The sequence below is a fragment of the Oncorhynchus kisutch genome, linkage group LG14 (assembly GCF_002021735.2).
Source record: "Oncorhynchus kisutch isolate 150728-3 linkage group LG14, Okis_V2, whole genome shotgun sequence".
In the NCBI taxonomy this organism is placed as follows: Eukaryota; Metazoa; Chordata; class Actinopteri; order Salmoniformes; family Salmonidae; genus Oncorhynchus; species Oncorhynchus kisutch.
Window position 1 is genome coordinate 30,555,547 of NC_034187.2, and position 19,809 is coordinate 30,575,355.

The 19,809-nt window shown below is 40.4% G+C and overlaps 1 protein-coding gene across 2 annotated transcripts; it reads left to right on the forward strand.

The window, feature by feature from the left end:
* The first annotated feature begins 7,649 nt into the window (after positions 1 to 7,649).
* Positions 7,650 to 19,607, forward strand: LOC109903987 (predicted GPI-anchored protein 23). Of its 2 annotated transcripts, XM_020501037.2 has the most exons (11): positions 7,721 to 7,975; positions 10,387 to 10,542; positions 13,473 to 13,651; positions 14,401 to 14,445; positions 14,882 to 14,977; positions 16,084 to 16,128; positions 16,330 to 16,491; positions 16,665 to 16,799; positions 16,875 to 17,027; positions 17,347 to 17,481; positions 17,573 to 18,601. In XM_020501037.2, exons 2-11 carry the CDS (start codon positions 10,475 to 10,477, stop codon positions 17,713 to 17,715), a joined length of 1,161 nt encoding a protein of 386 aa, XP_020356626.2. In that variant the 5' UTR covers positions 7,721 to 7,975; positions 10,387 to 10,474; the 3' UTR covers positions 17,716 to 18,601. The 2 variants fall into 2 exon arrangements, with proteins under 2 accessions (XP_020356625.2, XP_020356626.2); XM_020501036.2 differs by lacking the exon at positions 10,387 to 10,542 and having other exon boundaries at positions 7,650 to 7,975; positions 17,573 to 19,607.
* The last annotated feature ends 202 nt before the right edge of the window (positions 19,608 to 19,809 follow it).

Sequence of the window (19,809 nt, forward strand, 5' to 3'; positions counted from 1 at the left end):
TGGTTTGATTGATCCTGAAAGTTGACATTTCATTTTTCAACCCATGAGAAAAGTGTACAATAGGGGTTGAACAAGGAGTCCTATAAATCTACCCTAATACTTGTCACTAATTACAGATGACAACGGTCCAGTAGTCGTGAACCATGCGCCAGACTCCAGGTTTTATACTGCTAGGTATGGTCTGCGTTCCATAAAGATTCATATAGGCTACATGCCCTTAATTATTGCACAACATGTAATACGTCAGCGTAATATGATCCACTATTGCTAGCAATACTAAAGAACAACCACACAAACATGACAGAGGAAAGATTTAACAATGGAATGGAATTATGACTGGAAACCTAGGTCTTTAGGCCTAGGTTTCCAGGGCTTCAACCAAAGAAGTTTTTGTTCCGGAAAGAAATTGTGTTTTTCTGACTAAACCACATATCTTTTGACAGTAACGCAGTGTCCCACTTTGGACTGAAGCTGAACTTTACAATATTATATTTAACCCCGTTTAAAATTAGCAATGTTGAGGTGGTAGAACTGACCAAATGAAATGAATCGTAGACGTATTATAACCTATTCCATTCTACAGGTTAAAGTGCTTGGATCATGTCTGTTATTTTCATATAGGCTATGTAACTATTTGTAAAAAAAAAAAAAACATATATATATATATATATATATAATAATTAGTGAATTTATTTCATTGAAATACCTGCAAGTTAGCATTTCATTGCACTGTGTACTACATGTGTATATGACGTTCCCCCCCCCCCCCCCCCCCCCCACCTTACTAGCTCTGTGCTTAATATTAGGAATGATGAGATATAAATATAGTAGGCCTAGCCTATGAAAAGCTGATGGGATCCTCCTCTTTTTAAAGAAGCCATATCATGCAATTGCATAGCCTACAGAAATGTTGCGCAACATGAGCTCATGGGCTCTCATTAGGTGTTTGATTAGATTTTAAACATGAGCTCATGGGCTCTCAGTAGGTGTTTGATTAGATTTTCAACATGAGCTCATGGGCTCTCATTAGGTGTTTAATTAGATTTTCGATCACATTTGCAGTGATGTCAGAGTGATTAGCGGGACAATAGAGTGCTGAGTATCAGGTAGTTAGCAAGTTTGGTAGGCTACTAATGACCATCAGCAACATCAGAGCTTGGAGAAACCTAATTACCGTGACTAAACGGTCAAGTGGAATTTGACTGCCTTCATTACTCGTGACCGCCGGTGTGGCGGTAATATGATCACCGTTACAGCCCTAATGCTGCACATTTTTTATTTTACCCCCTTTTCTCCCCAATTTCGTGGTATCCAATTGTTAGTAGTTACTATCTTGTCTCATCGCTACAACTCCCGTACGGGCTCAGGAGAGACGAAGGTCGAAAGCCATGCGTCCTCCGAAACACAACCCAACCAAGCCGCACTGCTTCTTAACACAGAGCGCATCCAACCCGGAAGCCAGCCGCACCAATGTGTCGGAGGAAACACCGTGCACCTGGCGACCTGGTTAGCGTGCACTGCGCCCCGGCCCGCCACAGGAGTCGCTAGTGCACGATGAGACAAGGATATCTCTACCGGCCAAACCCTCCCTAACCCGGACGACGCTAGGCCAATTGTGCGTTGCCCCATGGACCTCCCGGTCGTGGCCGGCTGCGACAGAGCCTGGGCTCGAACCCAGAGTCTCTGGAATCCTGCACATTTTCAAGTTAAAAGTCTCCATTCTCTAATACTCCTCAGTTTACTTCACATTTCGGTCACTAATATAATGGATTTTCCAGTGCAAGTCTAGATAGCACTAGCTGTACTATGCCTACAACAGTGAAGTTTCAGTCCGCTAGGTGTCGGTCTCTACAGCATGGGCATATCTCTGGGTGACGTGGACATCTCCATGCATGCACCTTCTCAAAATATGACTAATTCAATATTGCACCATCCCATTCTCTGGGCTCTGTCTGCAATCATAACCAGTAGTATATACCAGGAATAATGAAACATAGATTCACCAAACACTTATTATTATTCTATGAATTATGTATGACCACTGGAGTCTTTACTACTCAAAATATTTTTTATAGAACATTTAGACATTTATTTCATCACTCAAAATCTTGCCAAAGCATATTCTGTTTGAGGGATTAATATGAATTTAAAATAATTTGACATGTTTTGTATGAATCAGGTCATGAACATATGGACTTTTAAATGAACAAGGGAGAGGTTAAATGTAGGCTAAGTCTGGCATAAACATGCAGCCATAGAGTCCTACGATCGTAACGATACATACGTTCAAGCTTTTGGCAGCTACTGTATCTGTCTCCATACCAGATAGCTGCCAAATGGTTGAACATACTGTAGGTATCATTAGGATTCCGCAAGACACCAGTACTAAAAATGATAGCCTAAATTGCAATGCCTACAAGTTGAAGGCCTATTTGTTTATTTGGATAGGCCTAAATTAAACATTGAGTTATTCAAGTAATAGGCTTAAGAACTTTGGAGAATTTAGATGATTTTGAATACACACTTGGATTTCAATAAACAAATGGATAAGACTGTTCTATTCTCTTTTGATTTAGTTCCTATTGCAACTCAGACAAATGACAGAATGGATGACATACTGACTGACTGAACTGAATGAAGGATGAATTAAATGTTAAAATAGGTTGGAATGATGAGTTGCACGCATCATGCATGCTCCACTTTATTTGGCTAGTAGTCAAATAGGCCTACATTTGAGTATATATATGATTGCATGCCTTCAGAAGGGCATCTTCTGGCTTTACTCAAATTATTACCTAAAAATTATCAATTGAAAGTGTGGGTTCACAGCTCCAATCCAGATGTGTTGTTCATTACTGAGACGTGGTTAAGAAAGAGTATGTTGAACACTGATATTAACCTTTTAGGTTATAACGTTTTTCGGCAAGACAGATCTTCCCAAGGTGGTGGTGGAGTGGCAATCTTTACCAAGCAACATCATCAGTGCTCGGTTGTCTCCACCAAGTCTGTCCCCAAACAATTTGATTTGCTGGTTTAAAGCATTAAACTTTCCAATAGCTCTTTGTTGACTGTTGCTGGGTGTTATTGTCCTCCATCAGCACCGGCCTGTACCCTACCTGCCCTAAGCTCTCTCCTGGTCCCTTACATTAAGTCTGAATTTGTCAAGCTAGATGACCTAAACTGGGACATACTTAAACCACCTGACCAAGTCCTAAAGCAATGGGACTCCCTAAATCTTTCTCAGATTATTACCAATCCAACAAGGTATGACTCCAAACACACACAAAAGGCTACTCTCCTTGATGTTATCCTCACAAATAATCCTGATAGGTATCAGTCTGGTGTTTTCTGTAATGACCTTAGTGATCACTATTTTACAGCCTTTGTTTGTAATGGCTGCACAGTGAAACGACCTGTCCTGATTTGTCATAGACGCTTGCTAAAAAACCTTCCTTCATGAACTAGCCTCTGTAACTTGGTATAGAATCAGCTTGATCCCCTCTGTCCAAGACGCTTGGAACTTCTTTTTTAATATTTTCAGTGATATTGTCAACAAACACACCCCCATAAAGGAAATGAGAATTAAAAACAGGTTCAGACCCTGGTTGAACTGTGATCTGTCAAAGTTACTTCACCTCAAGAATTCCATTTGGCGAAAGGCTCAGCATACACATACTCAGGCTGACTAACTCTCGTTCAGGCAAATGAGAAATAAGTGCACTCAGGCTATCCAGAAGGCCGAAGTTAGTTACTTTAAGGAGCAGTTCTCTCTCTGTGGATCTAACCCCAAGAAGTTCTGGAAAATGGTTAAAGAACTGGAGAATAAACCTTCCTGCTCACCCACTTGGCCAAAAGCCAGGGAAATGCACCGCGGCAAATTATATAAAAATCTAACTTTCACTAAATCACACATGTAAGATACTAAATTAAATCTACACTCGTTGTGAATCCAGCCAACATGTCAGATTTTAAAAAGGCTTTTCGGCGAAAGCATAAGAAGCTATTATCTGATGATAGCACAACAGTAAACAAATAGGGTAGCATATTTCAACCCTGCAGGCGCTACACAAAACGCGGAAATAAAATATAAAACATGCCTTACCTTTGACGAGCTTATTTTGTTGGCACTCCAATATGTCCCATAAACATCACAATTGGTCCTTTTGTTTGATTAATTCCGTCCATATATATCCAAAATGTCCATTTATTTGGCGCGTTTGATCCAGAAAAAAACAGCTTCCAAATCACTACAAAATATTTCAAAAGTTGCCTCAAACTACTTTTGTAAAACAACTTTAGGTATTTTTAAACGTTAATAATTGATAAAATTGAAGACGGGTCTATCTGTGTTCAATACAGGAAGACAACAAACCAAGCTACTTTTCAAGTTTTGCGCAACTCTCAACAGTGTTACGCAGTTCCTAGATGGCCGTACATGGCCGTACATCTTCATTGTACAAATGAATAACCTCAAACCTCAAACCTCGAACTGAAAACGAGTTCCTAAGAAATATTGTTTCCAATGAGAACTCACTGAACAGACAGAGACCTCAAAAAAAGTTCTGAACGGTTAGTCCTCGGGGTTTTGCCTGCTTCATAAGTTCTGTTATACTCACAGACATGATTCAAACAGTTTTAGAAACTTAATCCAAATCTACTAATAATATGCATATCTTATATTCTTGGCATGAGAGGCAGAAAGTTGAAATTGGGCATGCTATTTATCCAAAAGTGAAGATGCTGCCCCCTATACCTTAAGAAGTTAAGGTGAGAGCCCCTATTATCTCCAAGCCTGTCTCTGACCTTTTTAACCTGTCTCTCCTCTCTGGAGAGGTTCCCATTGCTTGGAAGGCAACCACGGTGCATCCTTTATTTAAAGGTGGAGATCAAGCTGATCCTAACTGTTATAGGCCAATTTCTATTTTGCCCTGTTTATCAAAAGTGTGGGAATAACTTGTCAATAATCTACTGGCTGGCTCTCTTGAAGTCTATAGTATTCTCTCTGGTATGCAATCTGGTTTCCGTTCTGGTTATGGATGTGTCACCGCAACCTTAAAGGTCCTAAATTATATCACCATTGCCCTTGATTCTACGCAATGCTGTGCTGCTACTTTTATTGACTTGGCCAAAGCTTTTGATATGGTAGACCATTCCATTCTTGTGGGCCGGCTAAGGAGTATTGGTGTATCTGAGGAGTCTTTGGCCTGGTTTGCTAACTACCTCTCTCAAAGAGTGCAATGTATAAAGTCAGAACATCTGCTGTCTAAGCCACTGCCTGTCACCAAGGGAGTACCCCAAGGCTCGATCTTAGGCCCCACGCTCTTCTCAATTTACATCAACAAAATAGCTCTCTCATCTATTTATATGCCGATGTCTTATACTAAGCTGGCCCCTCCCCGGATTTTGTGTTAAATGCTTTACAACAAAGCTTTATTAGTGTCCAACAATCTTTCTCTGCCCTTAACCTTGTTCTGAACACCTCCAAAACAAAGGTCATGTGGTTTGGTAAGAAAAATGCCCCTCTCCCCACCGGTGTGATTACTAGCTCTGAGGGTTTAGAGCTTGATACAAGCTCATACAAGTACTTGGGAGTATGGCTAGACGGTACACTGTCCTTCCCACAACACATATCAAAGCTGCAGGTTAAAATCTAGACTTGATTTTCTCTATCGTAATCGCTCCTCTTTCACCCCAGCTGCCAAACTAAACCTGATTCAGATGAACATCCTACCCATGCTAAATTACGGAGATGTAATTTATTGATCAGCAGGTAAGGGTGCTCTTGAGATGTTCTTTACCATTCTGCCATCAATGCTCCTTATAGGACACAGTGGCACTCTATACTCCTCTGTAAACTGGTCATCTCTGTATACCGGTCACAAGACCCACTGGTTGATGCTTATTTATAAAACCCTATAGACCTCACTCCCCCCTATCTGAGATACCTACTGCAGCCTTCATCCTCCACATACAACACCCGTTCTGCCAGTCACATTCTGTTAAAGGTCCCCAAAGTGCACACATTCCTGAGTCGCTGCTCTTTTCAGTTAGCTGCCGCTAGTGACTGGAACGAGCTGCAAAAAAACACTCAAAAGTTTTATCTCCATCTCTTCATTCAAATACTCAATCATGGACACTCTTACTGACAGTTGTGGCTGCTTCACGTGATGTATTGTTTTCTCTACCTTCTTGCCTTTGTGCTGTTGTCTGTGGCCAATAATGTTTATACCATGTTTTATGCTGCTACCATGTTGTGCTGTTCCCATGTTGTGTTGCTACCATGTTGTTGTCGTGTGGTGTTGCTACCATGCTGTGTTGTCATGTGTTGCTGCCATGTTATGTAGTGTTGTGGTCTCTCTCTTGTCGTGATGAGTTTTGTCCTATTTTTTAAAAATTTAAAAAACAAGTCCCCATCCCAAAAGGAGGACTTTTGGTAGGACGTTATTGTAAATAAGAATTTGTTCTTAACTGACACTACTAGTTAAATTTAAAAATAATAATAAAAAAATCAGAAGGTGCTGAATGGAGATCACAAGCTCTTCTACTGAGCAGCAGTGTTGCGATGGAGGGAATAGCCTATATGGAGACTACCTAAAACCACTGTAACAGAGTTATTGTAAAGTGTGGTAATAAGCTTATGCCAGACTTAGCCTTCATTTACCCTCTCCCTTGTTCATTTCAAAGTCCATATGTTCATGACCCAATTCATATAAATCATGTCAAATCATTTTTAATTCATATTAACCCCTCAAACAGAATATGCTTTGGCAAGATTTTGAGTGATGAAATAAATGTCTATGGTGCAATATTGAATTAGTCGTATTTTGAGAAGGTGCATGCATGGGGATGTCCACGTCACCCAGTTATATGCCCATGCTGTAGAGACACCTAGCGGACTGCAACTTCACTCTTGTCAGCGTAATACAGCTAGTGCTATCTTGACTTGCACTGGAAAATCCATTACATTAGCGACCTAACTGTGAAGTAAACTCAACTGAGGAGTATTAAAGGATGGAGACTAGACTAGAAAATGTGCAGGATACCTTATACTTATACTTATACTTTATACTTTTTTGGGGGGGGGGGGGGGTGAGATAAAACTGCCAAAACTCTGAAAGGTACATCAGAATTGCAACACAAGATTTACTCAAGCCTTAAATGTTTGTCCATAATTGTATGTTCACAGATTAAATGAAATGTTTATGTTTCATGTTTCACACATGGCTATTCTTACAATCCTAACAATTTAAGTATGGGTTTTCTTACGATCCTAACGATACATACGTTCAACCTTTTGGCAGCTATCTGGCTCCATACATAATCCAACCTCTCCCCGTTTTTCAGTACAGCACTGTTTCCTATCAATTGAATGTCCCAGAACGTACAAAAGTATTGAACTCAGCCAACTACAATTTAGCTTTCTGCCACATGCAAGTAAATCGACGCTTTTCATTGGCTGATATGCATTTTTAACTCGAGAATCCATTTAACTTTAAATTGTTGCTTATGTTCGCAAGTACGGCACTGAGGTCTCTTAGTTATGTCCAACGTTATCAATGAACAATACATGTTTTTCTTGACCAAATGCGACACAATCCCATTGCCTTCCAGTCAAAAAACTACACTAACCGCGTTGTCTGCATTGCGTCTTATTTCACCCAGGACAAAGTGCAGAGTTGTGTCTCTCGCTTCACATATGCGACTCTGGCTGTAAACCTACACTCACTTCCCTGAAATGGAAACTGGGCGGAGATCTCGTTCCTGAAGCTCGAAAGTGAAAGTATAAGAAGCATTATAGAAGGCTTGATGCTTTTTGTAGCTTGATGGTTAACATTATCACAGGTGTGTAAACCGTGTAAGGCTTATCATTATCGTAACCTATGTGGGCTGTACATGGACCAATGAGATTGCTCGCATGTCGGCCCCTTCCTCAACTGTTCATCGAGTGTGTGCCACGGACACCACCATTTTTGATGTGAGTATTTGCCAATAGCACTACACAGCTGATTCAAATAATGAAAGATTGATGATGAGTTGGTTATTTTAATCAACCATGTTGACTATTAAAACCAACCCTAATGTGAGGTTCTGTGTTATACACTATAGCCCTTACCATATCATATGTGATGGAATATTATTTGCTGTTGGCTTGTGTGGGTATATGTGTTATGCAACACAGCTGACTTGAGACATTGTTACCAGTTTCAGGGCCATGGGCCTTTCTCGTGATGGAAACATACAGAATAACATGAAGACCGGCACTGTGCAATGAGTTGTGAGGGCACATTCAGAACGTAGTGTTGCGGGAACAAACGGTCTTTTGTTAGATAACAGGAATCAGGTGTGAGAACTGTATTGAGTGTGTGAGCGCATAGATATTCTACACAACTACAACGACTGACTGCTGAAGCGCTTAGGAGGCTGGGACCAGCCTGTGCGCCAACAATCAACGATAAGGCTGAGTGAGTTTAAACCATGCCCAGTCTCTACTCTGACAGGCCGGCTCGGAAGCAGGAACTACTTCCGTCGAGTATATTATTATATCTTTGTAAGGAACAAGTCAGTTCTCTGTTTGCCTTGCGAGGTGGGACAGAGAGCCCGTGTATATGAAAATTGCATGTACCACTTAATGCTTAGCTAATAAAAAATACATAGTATACAATCGGTGACTCAATGTCATATTTATCCTGATACCAGATTCTAATTGACGCAACCCTAACACTAACCAGAAACCGTGGATGGATGGCGGCATTCGCACAAAACTGAAAGCGCGACCCACCGCATTTAACCATGGAAACAGTTCTGGGAATATGTCTGAATATAAACATTGTAGTTATTCCCTCCGCAAGGCAATCAAAAAAGCTAAATGCCAGTACAGGGACAATGTGGAGTCACAATTCAACAGCTCAGACACGAGACGTATGTGGCAGGGTCTACATGAAATCACAGACAACAAAATGAAATCCAGCCATGTCACGGACAGCAACGTCACACTTCCAGACAAACTAAACACCCTGCAAGGCTGCTGGCCCAGACGGCATTCCTAGCCGCGTCCTCAAAGCATGCGCAGACCAGCTGGCTGGTGTGTTTACAGACATATTCAGTCGCTCCCTATCCCAGTCTGTTGTCCCCACATGCTTCAAGATGGCTACCATTGTTCCTGTACCCAAAAGGAAAAGATAATTGAACTAAATGACTACCGCCCCATAGCACTCACTTCTATCATCATAAAGTGCTTTGAGAGACTAGTCAAGGATCATATCACCTCCACCTTACCGGCCACCCTAGACCCACTTCAGTTTGCATACCGCCCCAACAGGTCCACAGACGATGCAATCGCCACCACACTGCCCTATCCCATCTGGACAAAATAAATACCTATGTAAGAATGCTGTTCATTGACTACAGCTCAACATTCAACACCATAGTACCCTCCAAGCTCATCATCAAGCTGGAGGACCTGGGTCTCAACCCCGCCCTGTGCAATTGGGTCCTGGACTTTGACGGGCCGCCCCCAGTTGGTGAAGGTAGGAAACAGCATCTCCAATTCGCTGAACCTCAACACTGGGTCCCCACAAGGGTGCATGCTCAGCCCTCTCCTGTACACCCTGTTCACCCATGACTGCGTGGCCATGCACACCTCCAACTTAATTATCATGTTTGCAGACGACACAACGGTAGTGGGCTTGATTACAAACAACGACGAGACAGCCTACAGGGAGGAGGTGAGGGCACTCGGAGTGTGGTGTCAGGAAAACAACCTCTCACTCAACGTCAACAAAACAAGCGAGATTATCGTGGACTTCAGGAAACAGCATGACCATTACAGCACCCGATGTCACAGGAAGGGCAAAAGATCATCAAGGACATCAACCACCCGAGCAACTGCCTGTTCACACCGTTATCATCCAGAAGGCGAGGTCAGTACAGGTGTGTCAAATCTGGGACCGAGAGGCTGAAAAACAGCTTCTATCTCAAGGCCATCAGACTGCTAAACAGAAATCATTAACTCAGAGGCTGCTGCCTACATTGAGACCCAATCACTGGACACTTTAGTAAATGGATCACTAGTCACTTTATACAATGCACTCTAAATAATGCTAAATAATACGTTACTCATATCACATGTATATACTGTATTTTATACCATCTATTGCACCTTCGCCATTGCTCATCCATATACTTACATGTGCATATTCTCATTCACCCCTTTAGATTTGTGTGTATTAGGTAGTTGTTGGGGAGTTGTTAGATATTACTGTTAGATATTATTGTTATGTTACTGCACTGTCAGAACTAGAAGCACAAGCATTTCGCTACACTCGCATTAACATCTGCTAACCATGTGTATATGACAAATAAAATTTGATTTTATTTGAACTCTAGAGAAAATCACCAGAGGACAGGAATATAAAAACAAAAACAAAGAAGGCATAGGTAAATTACCTCCCACCCCACCCTGCTGGAGAAACAGATGAGACCCTGGAGAGGGAGTGAGTGGAGCTACTGGGAGAAGTACAAATATGTGACAACTACAACATTGTGAGTGCCATAATGTCGTTCAGGCCCTTCCTTTGAAAGACTTAGAAGAAAGATGGCCAGCCCTGTTTGAGCTCACTCGGGTACAACATACAGCTGAATGAAAATAGTCAATGTAGGTAGAAAATGTATATTGATCAAAATATTTTTTCGTCTTGACCTAATATTCTAATCTACAATGAAATATGCATTAAAGATTAGTCAAGATTAGTCTGAACATTCTCACTCTGCACATGCTTTGGGAGGGGTTTCCCAATAGCATTATGGCTCTCAGATCATCTTTTGTCCTTATCTGTTCAGAAGATCCCCCCCTGGATTTCTGCATAAATTGGTCATAAAATTTGCTAGACAGTCTGCTTAAACTAATAACACACAAACAATTATACATTTTCATGTCTTTATTGAACACACTGTGTAAACATTCACAGTGTAGGGTGGGAAAAGTATGTGAACCCTTGGATTTAATAACTGGTTGACCCTCCTTTGGCAGCAACTCAACCAAAGGGTTTCTGTAGTTGCGGATCAGACCTGCACGACGGCCAGGAGGAATTTTGGACCATTCCTCTTTACAAAACTGTTTCAGTTCAGCAATATTCTTAGGGTGTATGGTGTGAACCGCGCGCGAGGTCATGCCTCAACATTTTAAATCGGATTGAGGTCAGGACTCTGACTGGACCACTACAGAAGGCGTATTTTCTTCTGTTGAAGCCATTCTGTAGTTGATTTACTTCTGATGATTTGGGTCATTATCCTATTGCATCACCCAACTTCTGTTGAGCTTCAATTGGCGGACAGATAGCCTTACATTCTCCTGCAAGATGTCTTGATAAACTTGGGAATTCATTTTTCCGTCAATGATAGCAAGCTGTCCAGGCCCTGAGGCAGCAAAGCAGCCCCAAATCATGATGCTCTCTCTACCATAATTTACATTTGTGATGAGGTTTTGATGTTGGTGTGCTGTGCCTTTTTTTTCTCCAGGAACAACTCAACTTTAGTTGAATCTGTCCACAGAATATTTTGCAAGAAGCGCTGTGGAACCTCCAGGTGCTCTTTTGCGAACTTCTGACTTGCAGCAATGTTTTTTTTGGACAGCAGTGGCTTCTTGTTTAGTGTTTTACGTATCGTAGACTCGTCAACAGAGATGTTAGCATGTTCCAGAGATTTCTGTAAGTCTTTAGCTGACACTCAAGGATTCACCTTAACCTCATTGAGCATTCTGCACTGTGCTCTTGCTGTCATCTTTGCGGGACGGCCACTCCTAGGGAGAGTAGCAACAGTGCTGAACTTTCTCCATTTATAGGTAATTTGTCTTACCGTGGACTGATGAACATCAAGGCTTTTAGAGACCCTTTCCAGCTTTATGCAAGTCAACAATGAATCTTACTGTAGGTCTTCTGAGATCTCTTTTGTTCGAGGCATGGTTCACATCAGGCAATGCTTCTTGTGAATAGCAAACTCAAATTCTGTAACTGTTTTTTATAGGGCAGGGCAGCTCTAACAATCATCTCCTATCTCGTCTCATTGATTGGACTCCAGGTTAGCTGACTCCTGACTACAATTAGCTTTTGGAAAAGCCATTAACCTAGGGGTTCACATACTTTTTCCAACCTACACTGTGAATGTTTAAATTATGTATTCAATATAGAAAAACACAATCGTGTGTGTTATTAGTTTAAGCACATTGTGTTTGTCTATTGTTGTGACTAAGATGAAGATCAGAACAAATGTTATGACTAATTGATGCAGAAATCCAGGAAATTCCAAAGGGTTCACATACTTTTTCTTGCCACTGTATTTTGTAACAATATGTGCAATGTATGTTTTGAAAACCCATGTTTTAATTAATCTAAAACAGTTTGAATGAGGTATTTGAGCTAAAGTTCATATTGTGCTTTGTCTAAAGTGCTAATTCCAAACTATCGCCTAAACCTTATGCAGTTGTGAACATCTGAAATTATTTGTAGTCAGGTGCAAGCTATCTGGATGTACAGGTAACTTTACCTAAGGAGGCAAGGTGTAGTTATACCCAGAATGCTTACAGATGACATAATAATGAGCTCTCCACAAATGCCTAAGGAGTAGGGTTTAAGGGGCAATTTGAGTTTGAAGAAATTATAACATTAATTTTATTCAAAATAAAGATGTTGAAGTTGAACACTGTTGTTTCTTTTTGCATATTCCCTTGTATAGAAATAACCATTTGTAGTAAATTATTATTATTAAAGTATGTTGAGGCAACTATTTACATCAGCTTTTTAAGTATAGTTGTGAGTATATATTTGAGTAGTAGGAACCCAATTTAAATACATTTTACTAACCTGAATACAATAAGTTACTACATTTGTAGATTAAACATAGAATATCAATTACGATACTGAGAAGATTCAGCAAATTAATCTTACAATAGTAGTTTGGTAACTAATTAAATTAAGTATATCAAACTTATAACATTAGTTCTGGGACTTGAAGGACTTAAGCAGGCTAAACAATAAAATAACTGTTCTGAACCTGATAAAATGAAGTTGGATGAAAGGAAATTTTGAGATCCAGTTGTTTGCACTTAATATATTTGAGTTTGTAATACACTAAAAGTGAAGCATATTATACTTAAAATATCCTCCTTCTTGGATTTACTTAAAAAGCTGATGCAAATAGTTACCTACATTTTTTTAAAGTAAAAGGGACACAATATTTTGTGTAGTGCACCGACCATATCTCTGCCGGTACCCGGTGAGCTGCAGGAGCCTTGGAATGACTGGATAGAATATTTAGAATTGTACATTATACAGGGCAGACATAACAGGCTTGCCAGACGAAGAGAAGATAACATTGTTAAGCGCTTGCCTTGGCAATGAGGGACTGTGCATCTTAAATACCCTGACAATGACTGAAACATGTGCAGTAATGATTGATGCCCTCACTGTTTACTTCAGCAATGCTCAGGAGCCTCGGGACTGTCAGGAGCCTCGGGACTGTCAGGAGCCTCGGGACTGTCAGGAGCCTCGGGACTGTCAGGAGCCTCGGGACTGTCAGGAGCCTCGGGACTGTCAGGAGCCTCGGGACTGTCAGGAGCCTCAGGACCCAGATGATTCACAAAGAATCAAACAGAACAGTGAGTCAAACAGAACATCCCAAAACTATCACAATTCTGATCATCAAAATGGGAGCACCATATTCAACATTTGTACTAATAGCAACATGCACCCATAATGTTTAAAGTTCATAAATACTTATGAAAACATTTAATAGTTGGCCAGAGAGTGTTAAGTACAAAACACGTTTAGAATTTACCAAAACAAACCTATATTTAATAACAGAACATAATGTGTTGATTCCAGGTCACAGCAATACAGGTCACATGTCTGCATCCATCTTGGGTCATCTGTATTCCTCTTAAGTATTAGCCCACTGAGCTAAAGCCCACCAAACTCACAAAGCCAACTCAATGACACTCCAAGGTTTCCTGTTGTCAAGTGATATTAAGTATGACTAGCAATCCTGGAAAATATCCATGATGATGTGTTTTGTGTCATGGATATTTTAAAGGTAGTAAATGCAGGATAGCTGTGTGGACTGAAATGTATAATGGCCACACATGTTCTGGAAAATTCTCAATAATCGGATACCACGAAATATACATACTTTGCCCCCCTTGGGTTAGAGGATGGGTTTTGAGTAAAATGCACCCTTTTAACCTTTCAAATCCCAAATAGTGAATAGCTAGTTTACTTTCAACAAACTACAATAGGTTAGGCTACTGTTGTGGATTAGGTGAATTACTAGGTGACTTGCTGGCTAACACATACCTGCTTTGTCAACAAGCAGGATATCATAAAAGAGCAATATTTTTTTTCTATTTAGGAAAAAGGATGATCATTACAGGAGCAGCAGCAACCGTGGGAGCAAGTAAGATAATGTATTTAGTCAGCATGAATATTATATTTGATCCAATAACTCCACTAATCTGATTGATCTGTATTATATTTGTAGATTTTTGCTATAAAAAATTTTTTAAAACACTGTGGTCAAAATCCATTGTAGACATAAGTTCAAACAATGTAAATGGAACAATAATTGCCAGAATAAGAAACACAATATAAATGGCACAATAATTGTCAGAATAAGAAAAGGAATCTCTAGTCTGCTCTGAACATTATTGGTTAAGCCCTTTCTAGGTGTTACCTTCAAATAATTTCACAGTTGTGTTCCTACTTTCTTTTGTCATTTAGGCCTAAGTCATTCACATTATAGTGAAACCATTGTCAAACCTCCTATAACAGGGAGCCATGTATGTTTTTGGTTGTTTGCTCGTTGCATGCTCTTGTCTGCTGGGCCTTCACAGCTGCAGCAGTGTTGGGGGCACCAGTAGCCCTGGGAGTGGCAGGTTTGACTACTGTTGGGGTTGCTGCTGGAGCAACTGCAGGGGGCGCCGCAATAGGTAAAATCAAAGAAAGCTTTAATGTCATGATGGAATAAAGGAAGCCAATGGTAGTGTTTGTGATTATACTGTTTAGATCATATGACTTATTGAGTAGAATTTATCATTGATGATTTACTTTTTTTCTTTTTTTCTTTGCTCTTATAATGTAAGAATGTGTATCCTGTGTGTATCCATTTTGGGTAACCCATGTTTTTTTTTAACTATTACCCCACTAAGCCAAAACCCACTAAAGTCCCAAAGCCACCTCCATGACACTCATAGGTTTCAAGTGGTATTCAGCATGACCAGAAGTCCTGGAAAATATCTATGATAATGCGTTTTGTGTCAAAAAGCATAATTGTAGATTTTTTCCCAGGAAGTAAATGCAGGCTTTCTATTAGGATAGCTATGAGGCTTTCTATTAGGACAGCTATGAGGCTTTCTATTAGGATAGCTATGAGGCTTTCTATTAGGATAGCTATGAGGCTTTCTATTAGGACAGCTATGAGGCTTTCTATTAGGACAGCTATGAGGCTTTCTATTAGGACAGCTATGAGGCTTTCTATTAGGACAGCTATGAGGCTTTCTATTAGGATAGCTATGAGGCTTTCTATTAGGACAGCTATGAGGCTTTCTATTAGGATAGCTATGAGGCTTTCTATTAGGATAGCTATGAGGCTTTCTATTAGGATAGCTATGAGGCTTTCTATTAGGATAGCTATGAGGCTTTCTATTAGGACAGCTATGAGGCTTTCTATTAGGACAGCTATGAGGCTTTCTATTAGGATAGCTATGAGGCTTTCTATTAGGATAGCTATGAGGCTTTCTATTAGGATAGCTATGAGGCTTTCTATTAGGATAGCTATGAGGCTTTCTATTAGGACAGCTATGAGGCTTTCGTTTGCAGTGTATATAATTACATTTTGGGACTATATGAAGGGTGGACTGACGGGCTAGAACATTTTTCTTGAGTAAAAGTCCTTTTAACCTTTTGAATCCAAAATGGTGAGTACCTAGTTTACAATCAACAACCAAGGTTTCTCTGATGGATTGGGCGAATTACAAGTTGAGGTGCCATAAAAGGATGTTATCATAAAATAAGCAATATTTTCTTTACCATTTAGGAACAGGTACAATTGCTGCAGCAGCAACAGCAACAGTGGGAGCAGGTAAGATTATTTATTTAGTCAGCATGAATTCAAATGATCAATTACCAGCTTCAAATAATTTGTATAGATGTACGGTTTTGCTACTTTGTTTTGTTGTTTAGGCCAAACATTCATATGACAGTGATACTATTGTCAACCTATAACATGAGGCCAGGTATGTTTCTGGTTGCTTGCACAAGTGTTTCTGCTGGGCCTTCATAGTTGCGGCAGTGGCAATGGCACCAGTTGTCCTAGGAGCGATAGGATTCACTGCTGGTGGGATTGCTGCTGGATCATATGCAGCAAGCATGATGTCTGCAGCGGCCGTGGTAAATGGAGGTGGGGTAGCAGCAGGGGGTCTTGTTGCTGCTCTACAGTCAGCAGGTAAATACGAAGAAAGCTACAGTCTTTCGAATGAAATAAAGATGGACAATGGTGGTTCTTGTGATGTCATAACTTACTAAATCACATGACTTGATGTCGTTCATCATTGCTGTTTGGATTTATTTTTATTTTTTTATGTGGGACAGTGACAGATGTGTATGTGGTCAACCTAGGTGCTGCAGGGCTTTCAGGAGCGGCTACAGCGGCGGTGGGAGGTGCTGGAGCTGCGATTAGTGGAGCCTTGGGATGGGGGGCCGCAGGAGCAGGGTTCTCAGGAGCGGCAGCAGCTACTACAGCAGCTACGGCAGGTGTGTGAGTGGCAGTGTAATGTAAGCAAGTTTGTTTCTCATATATGGGATAGTGACGTGTGTGGTCTTCTCTAGGTGCTGCAGGGCTCTCTGCAACGGCTACAGCAGCCGCGGGAGGTGTTGGAGCAGCAGTTGGGGGAACAGCAGGATGGCTGGCCTCAAGGACAAGGACACCTGAAAAGGAGGAAGGAAAAGATACAGGAGCAGCTACAGCAGCTGCTGCAGGAGGTTTATCAGATTCATTTATCATTGATAAATTGGTCATGTAAGTCAAATTAATATTTGGCCTCTAGAGCTAAGGACTGTATAGGCTAAGGCTGGTTCATGTAGGTAAGCTACCACTATGGGGCAGTAGTCAAAGTGCAAGAAATAGTTGTCACTTTATTGCATACATGAAAAGACAAGGTACTTTTAGTAGGTAAGGTAAAGGCTTGATCAGGTGTGGTGAGTTGCAGGGAGGGGGCGTGGCCAGAAGGTAATTGGGATAAGAGCAGTGAGGATGTTTGTATCTCGTATGTGAACAGCAATGTGTGTGGTCTTCCTCTAGGTCTTCCTCTAGGTGCCACAGGAGAGGCTACAAAGGCTGTGGGAGGTGTTAGAGCAGCAGTTGTTGGAGCGTCTGAAGGGGAGGGAGGAGTCGAGGAGAGAGAGCTTTCAGGAACGACTACAGTAGCTGCAAAAGGTGTGTGAGGAGTCATTTATCAATTTAATTAGTAATGTAAGGATATTTGTATCTCGAATGTGGAACAGCGATGTGTGTGGTCTTCATCTAGGTGCTGCAGGGCTTTCAGGAGAGGCTACAGCAGCTGTGGGTCGTGTTAAAACAGCAGTTGGTGGAGCGGCGGGATGGCTGTTCTCAAGAATCAGGACGTCTAAAAAAGGAGGGAGCAGAGTAAAGAGGGAAGAGGGAGGATGAGAAGAGGGCCCTTTACATGATGTCACATGCATAATACATAACAACTGTTGATGTTATGAATGTTTTTTTTGTTGCTCCTTAATTATTAGTTATTTTTATATTTTTCTCATTGGAAGGTTGCAAGTTCAAACCCCCGAGCTGACAAGGTACAAATCTGTCGTTCTGCCCCTGAACAGGCAGTTAAACCACTGTTCCCAGGCCGTCATTGAAAATAAGAATTTGTTCTTAACTGACTTGCCTAGTTAAAATAAAGCAAAAAAATATATATCATTTTTATTTCAGATTTTTTAGTTTATTTTAGAAAATATTTTCTTGATTAAAAAAACATGAGCAGGTGCAGAGTAATAGTTTGTGTGGAGGTGCACTGTGCCTTCCTCAGGGTCTGAGTTTACAGTAAGTATTTTCTCAACACAGTTTTTTCTTGGTTAAAAACTTCTTAGATTTCTTTTTTAAGGGCTTGTAAGTAAGCATTTTACTGTAAGGTCTACCCACACCTGTTGTATTTGGTGCATGTGTGAAATAACACTTGATTTGATTTTGATTTGAATGATTTCATAATGGTGTTATGAGTGCATATGTAAACCCCCTTTTGGTGTTGCCAAAACACATACTGGTATATACCCACTCAACATGTATTGTAAACAGATGCATGCACATCCACGCAGAGGAACAATTATGCATGTGACAAAATATTTAACAAACATACTTTCATAATATAATATATATATATATATATGTAATTTTCATAACATAATGGAAACATGTTTTTTTAGTTGTCACCATACCCAGCCCTTTGACACACCAAACACAGAACAGGTGTGTAAATGTGCTTTGCAGGTGTGGTTCCCTTGCACATGCTGAATAAATGTAATTCAACCACTGCAAACCCTCATACTTCCTGGCAAACAAATTTTCCGGTGGAGTTTCATTCAAATAAGTTTTCAGTACATTTATTTCTAAATACATCCCTTTAAATTGGCTGAAAAGCACCTGTTAAGTCGAATTTTCTCAGACTCACTAGAATATATGGAGAGAATGTTCCGAATTTTAGAGATCAATGAAAGAAAGTAATTTAAATACACATTCGTCTCACTTCAGCACTAATTAAAAAATACTCTGATCTTGTATATTATTTCGGGTCGGAAAGAATTTATGAATAAAAAAACAGGTTTGAAAAGCCTTTACTTAGAGAATTATATTGGTGAATCAAAAATACGGTGGTTTGATTCATCCTGAAAGTTTACATATTCAATTGGTCAATCCATTAAATATTGGAAGGTGAGAAAAGTGTACAATAGGGGTTGAACAGGAGTCCTATAAATCTACCCTAATAATTGTCACTAATTACAGATGACAACGGTCCAGTAGTCGTGAACCATGCGCCAGACTCCAGGTTTTATACTGCTAGGTATGGTCTGCGTTCCATAAAGATTCATATAGGCTACATGCCCTTAATTATTGCACAACATGTAATACGTCAGCGTAATATGATCCACTATTGCTAGCAATACTAAGGAACAACTACACAAACATGACAGAGGAAAGATTTAACAATGGAATTATGAGTGGCGTCTTTAGGCCTAGGTTTCCGGGGCTTCAGCCCAAGAGGTTTTTGTTCCGGAAAGAAATTGTTTTTCTGACTGAACCACATATCTTTTGACAGTAACGCAGTGTCCCGTTTTGGACTGAAGCTGAACTTTACAATATTATATTTAACCCCGTTTAAAATTAGCAATGTTGAGGTGGTAGAACTGACCAAATGAAATGAATCGTAGACGTATTATAACCTATTCCATTCTACAGGTTAACATGCTTGGCTCATGTCTGTTATTTCCATATAGACTATGTAACTATTTGTTAAAAAAATACAAAATAAAAGTGCATTTATTTTATTGGGCTGTATTTATTCACTTACCTACTTAGTTTTTCTATCGTTGTTGTTGCGCTGTCAAGAGGATAACCTGCAAGTTAGTATTTCATTGCACTGTTTACTCCATTTACTCCATGGCGGACTGCAATAGCGTTGAATAGTCCCCGCGATATGCAACTGTTCAGGGAAGTCAGGAACCAATACACGCAGTCAGTCAGGAAAGC

Excerpts from the sequence above, each read along its gene's own strand:
- LOC109903987 (XM_020501036.2), top strand. The coding sequence starts at position 7,881 with ATGTGGGCTGTACATGGACCAATGAGATTGCTCGCATGTCGGCCCCTT. Across the intron at positions 16,492-16,664 it reads TGCTGCTCTACAGTCAGCAG|GTGCTGCAGGGCTTTCAGGA; the intron begins GTAAATACGAAG and ends TGGTCAACCTAG. Across the intron at positions 17,482-17,572 it reads GACTACAGTAGCTGCAAAAG|GTGCTGCAGGGCTTTCAGGA; the intron begins GTGTGTGAGGAG and ends GTCTTCATCTAG.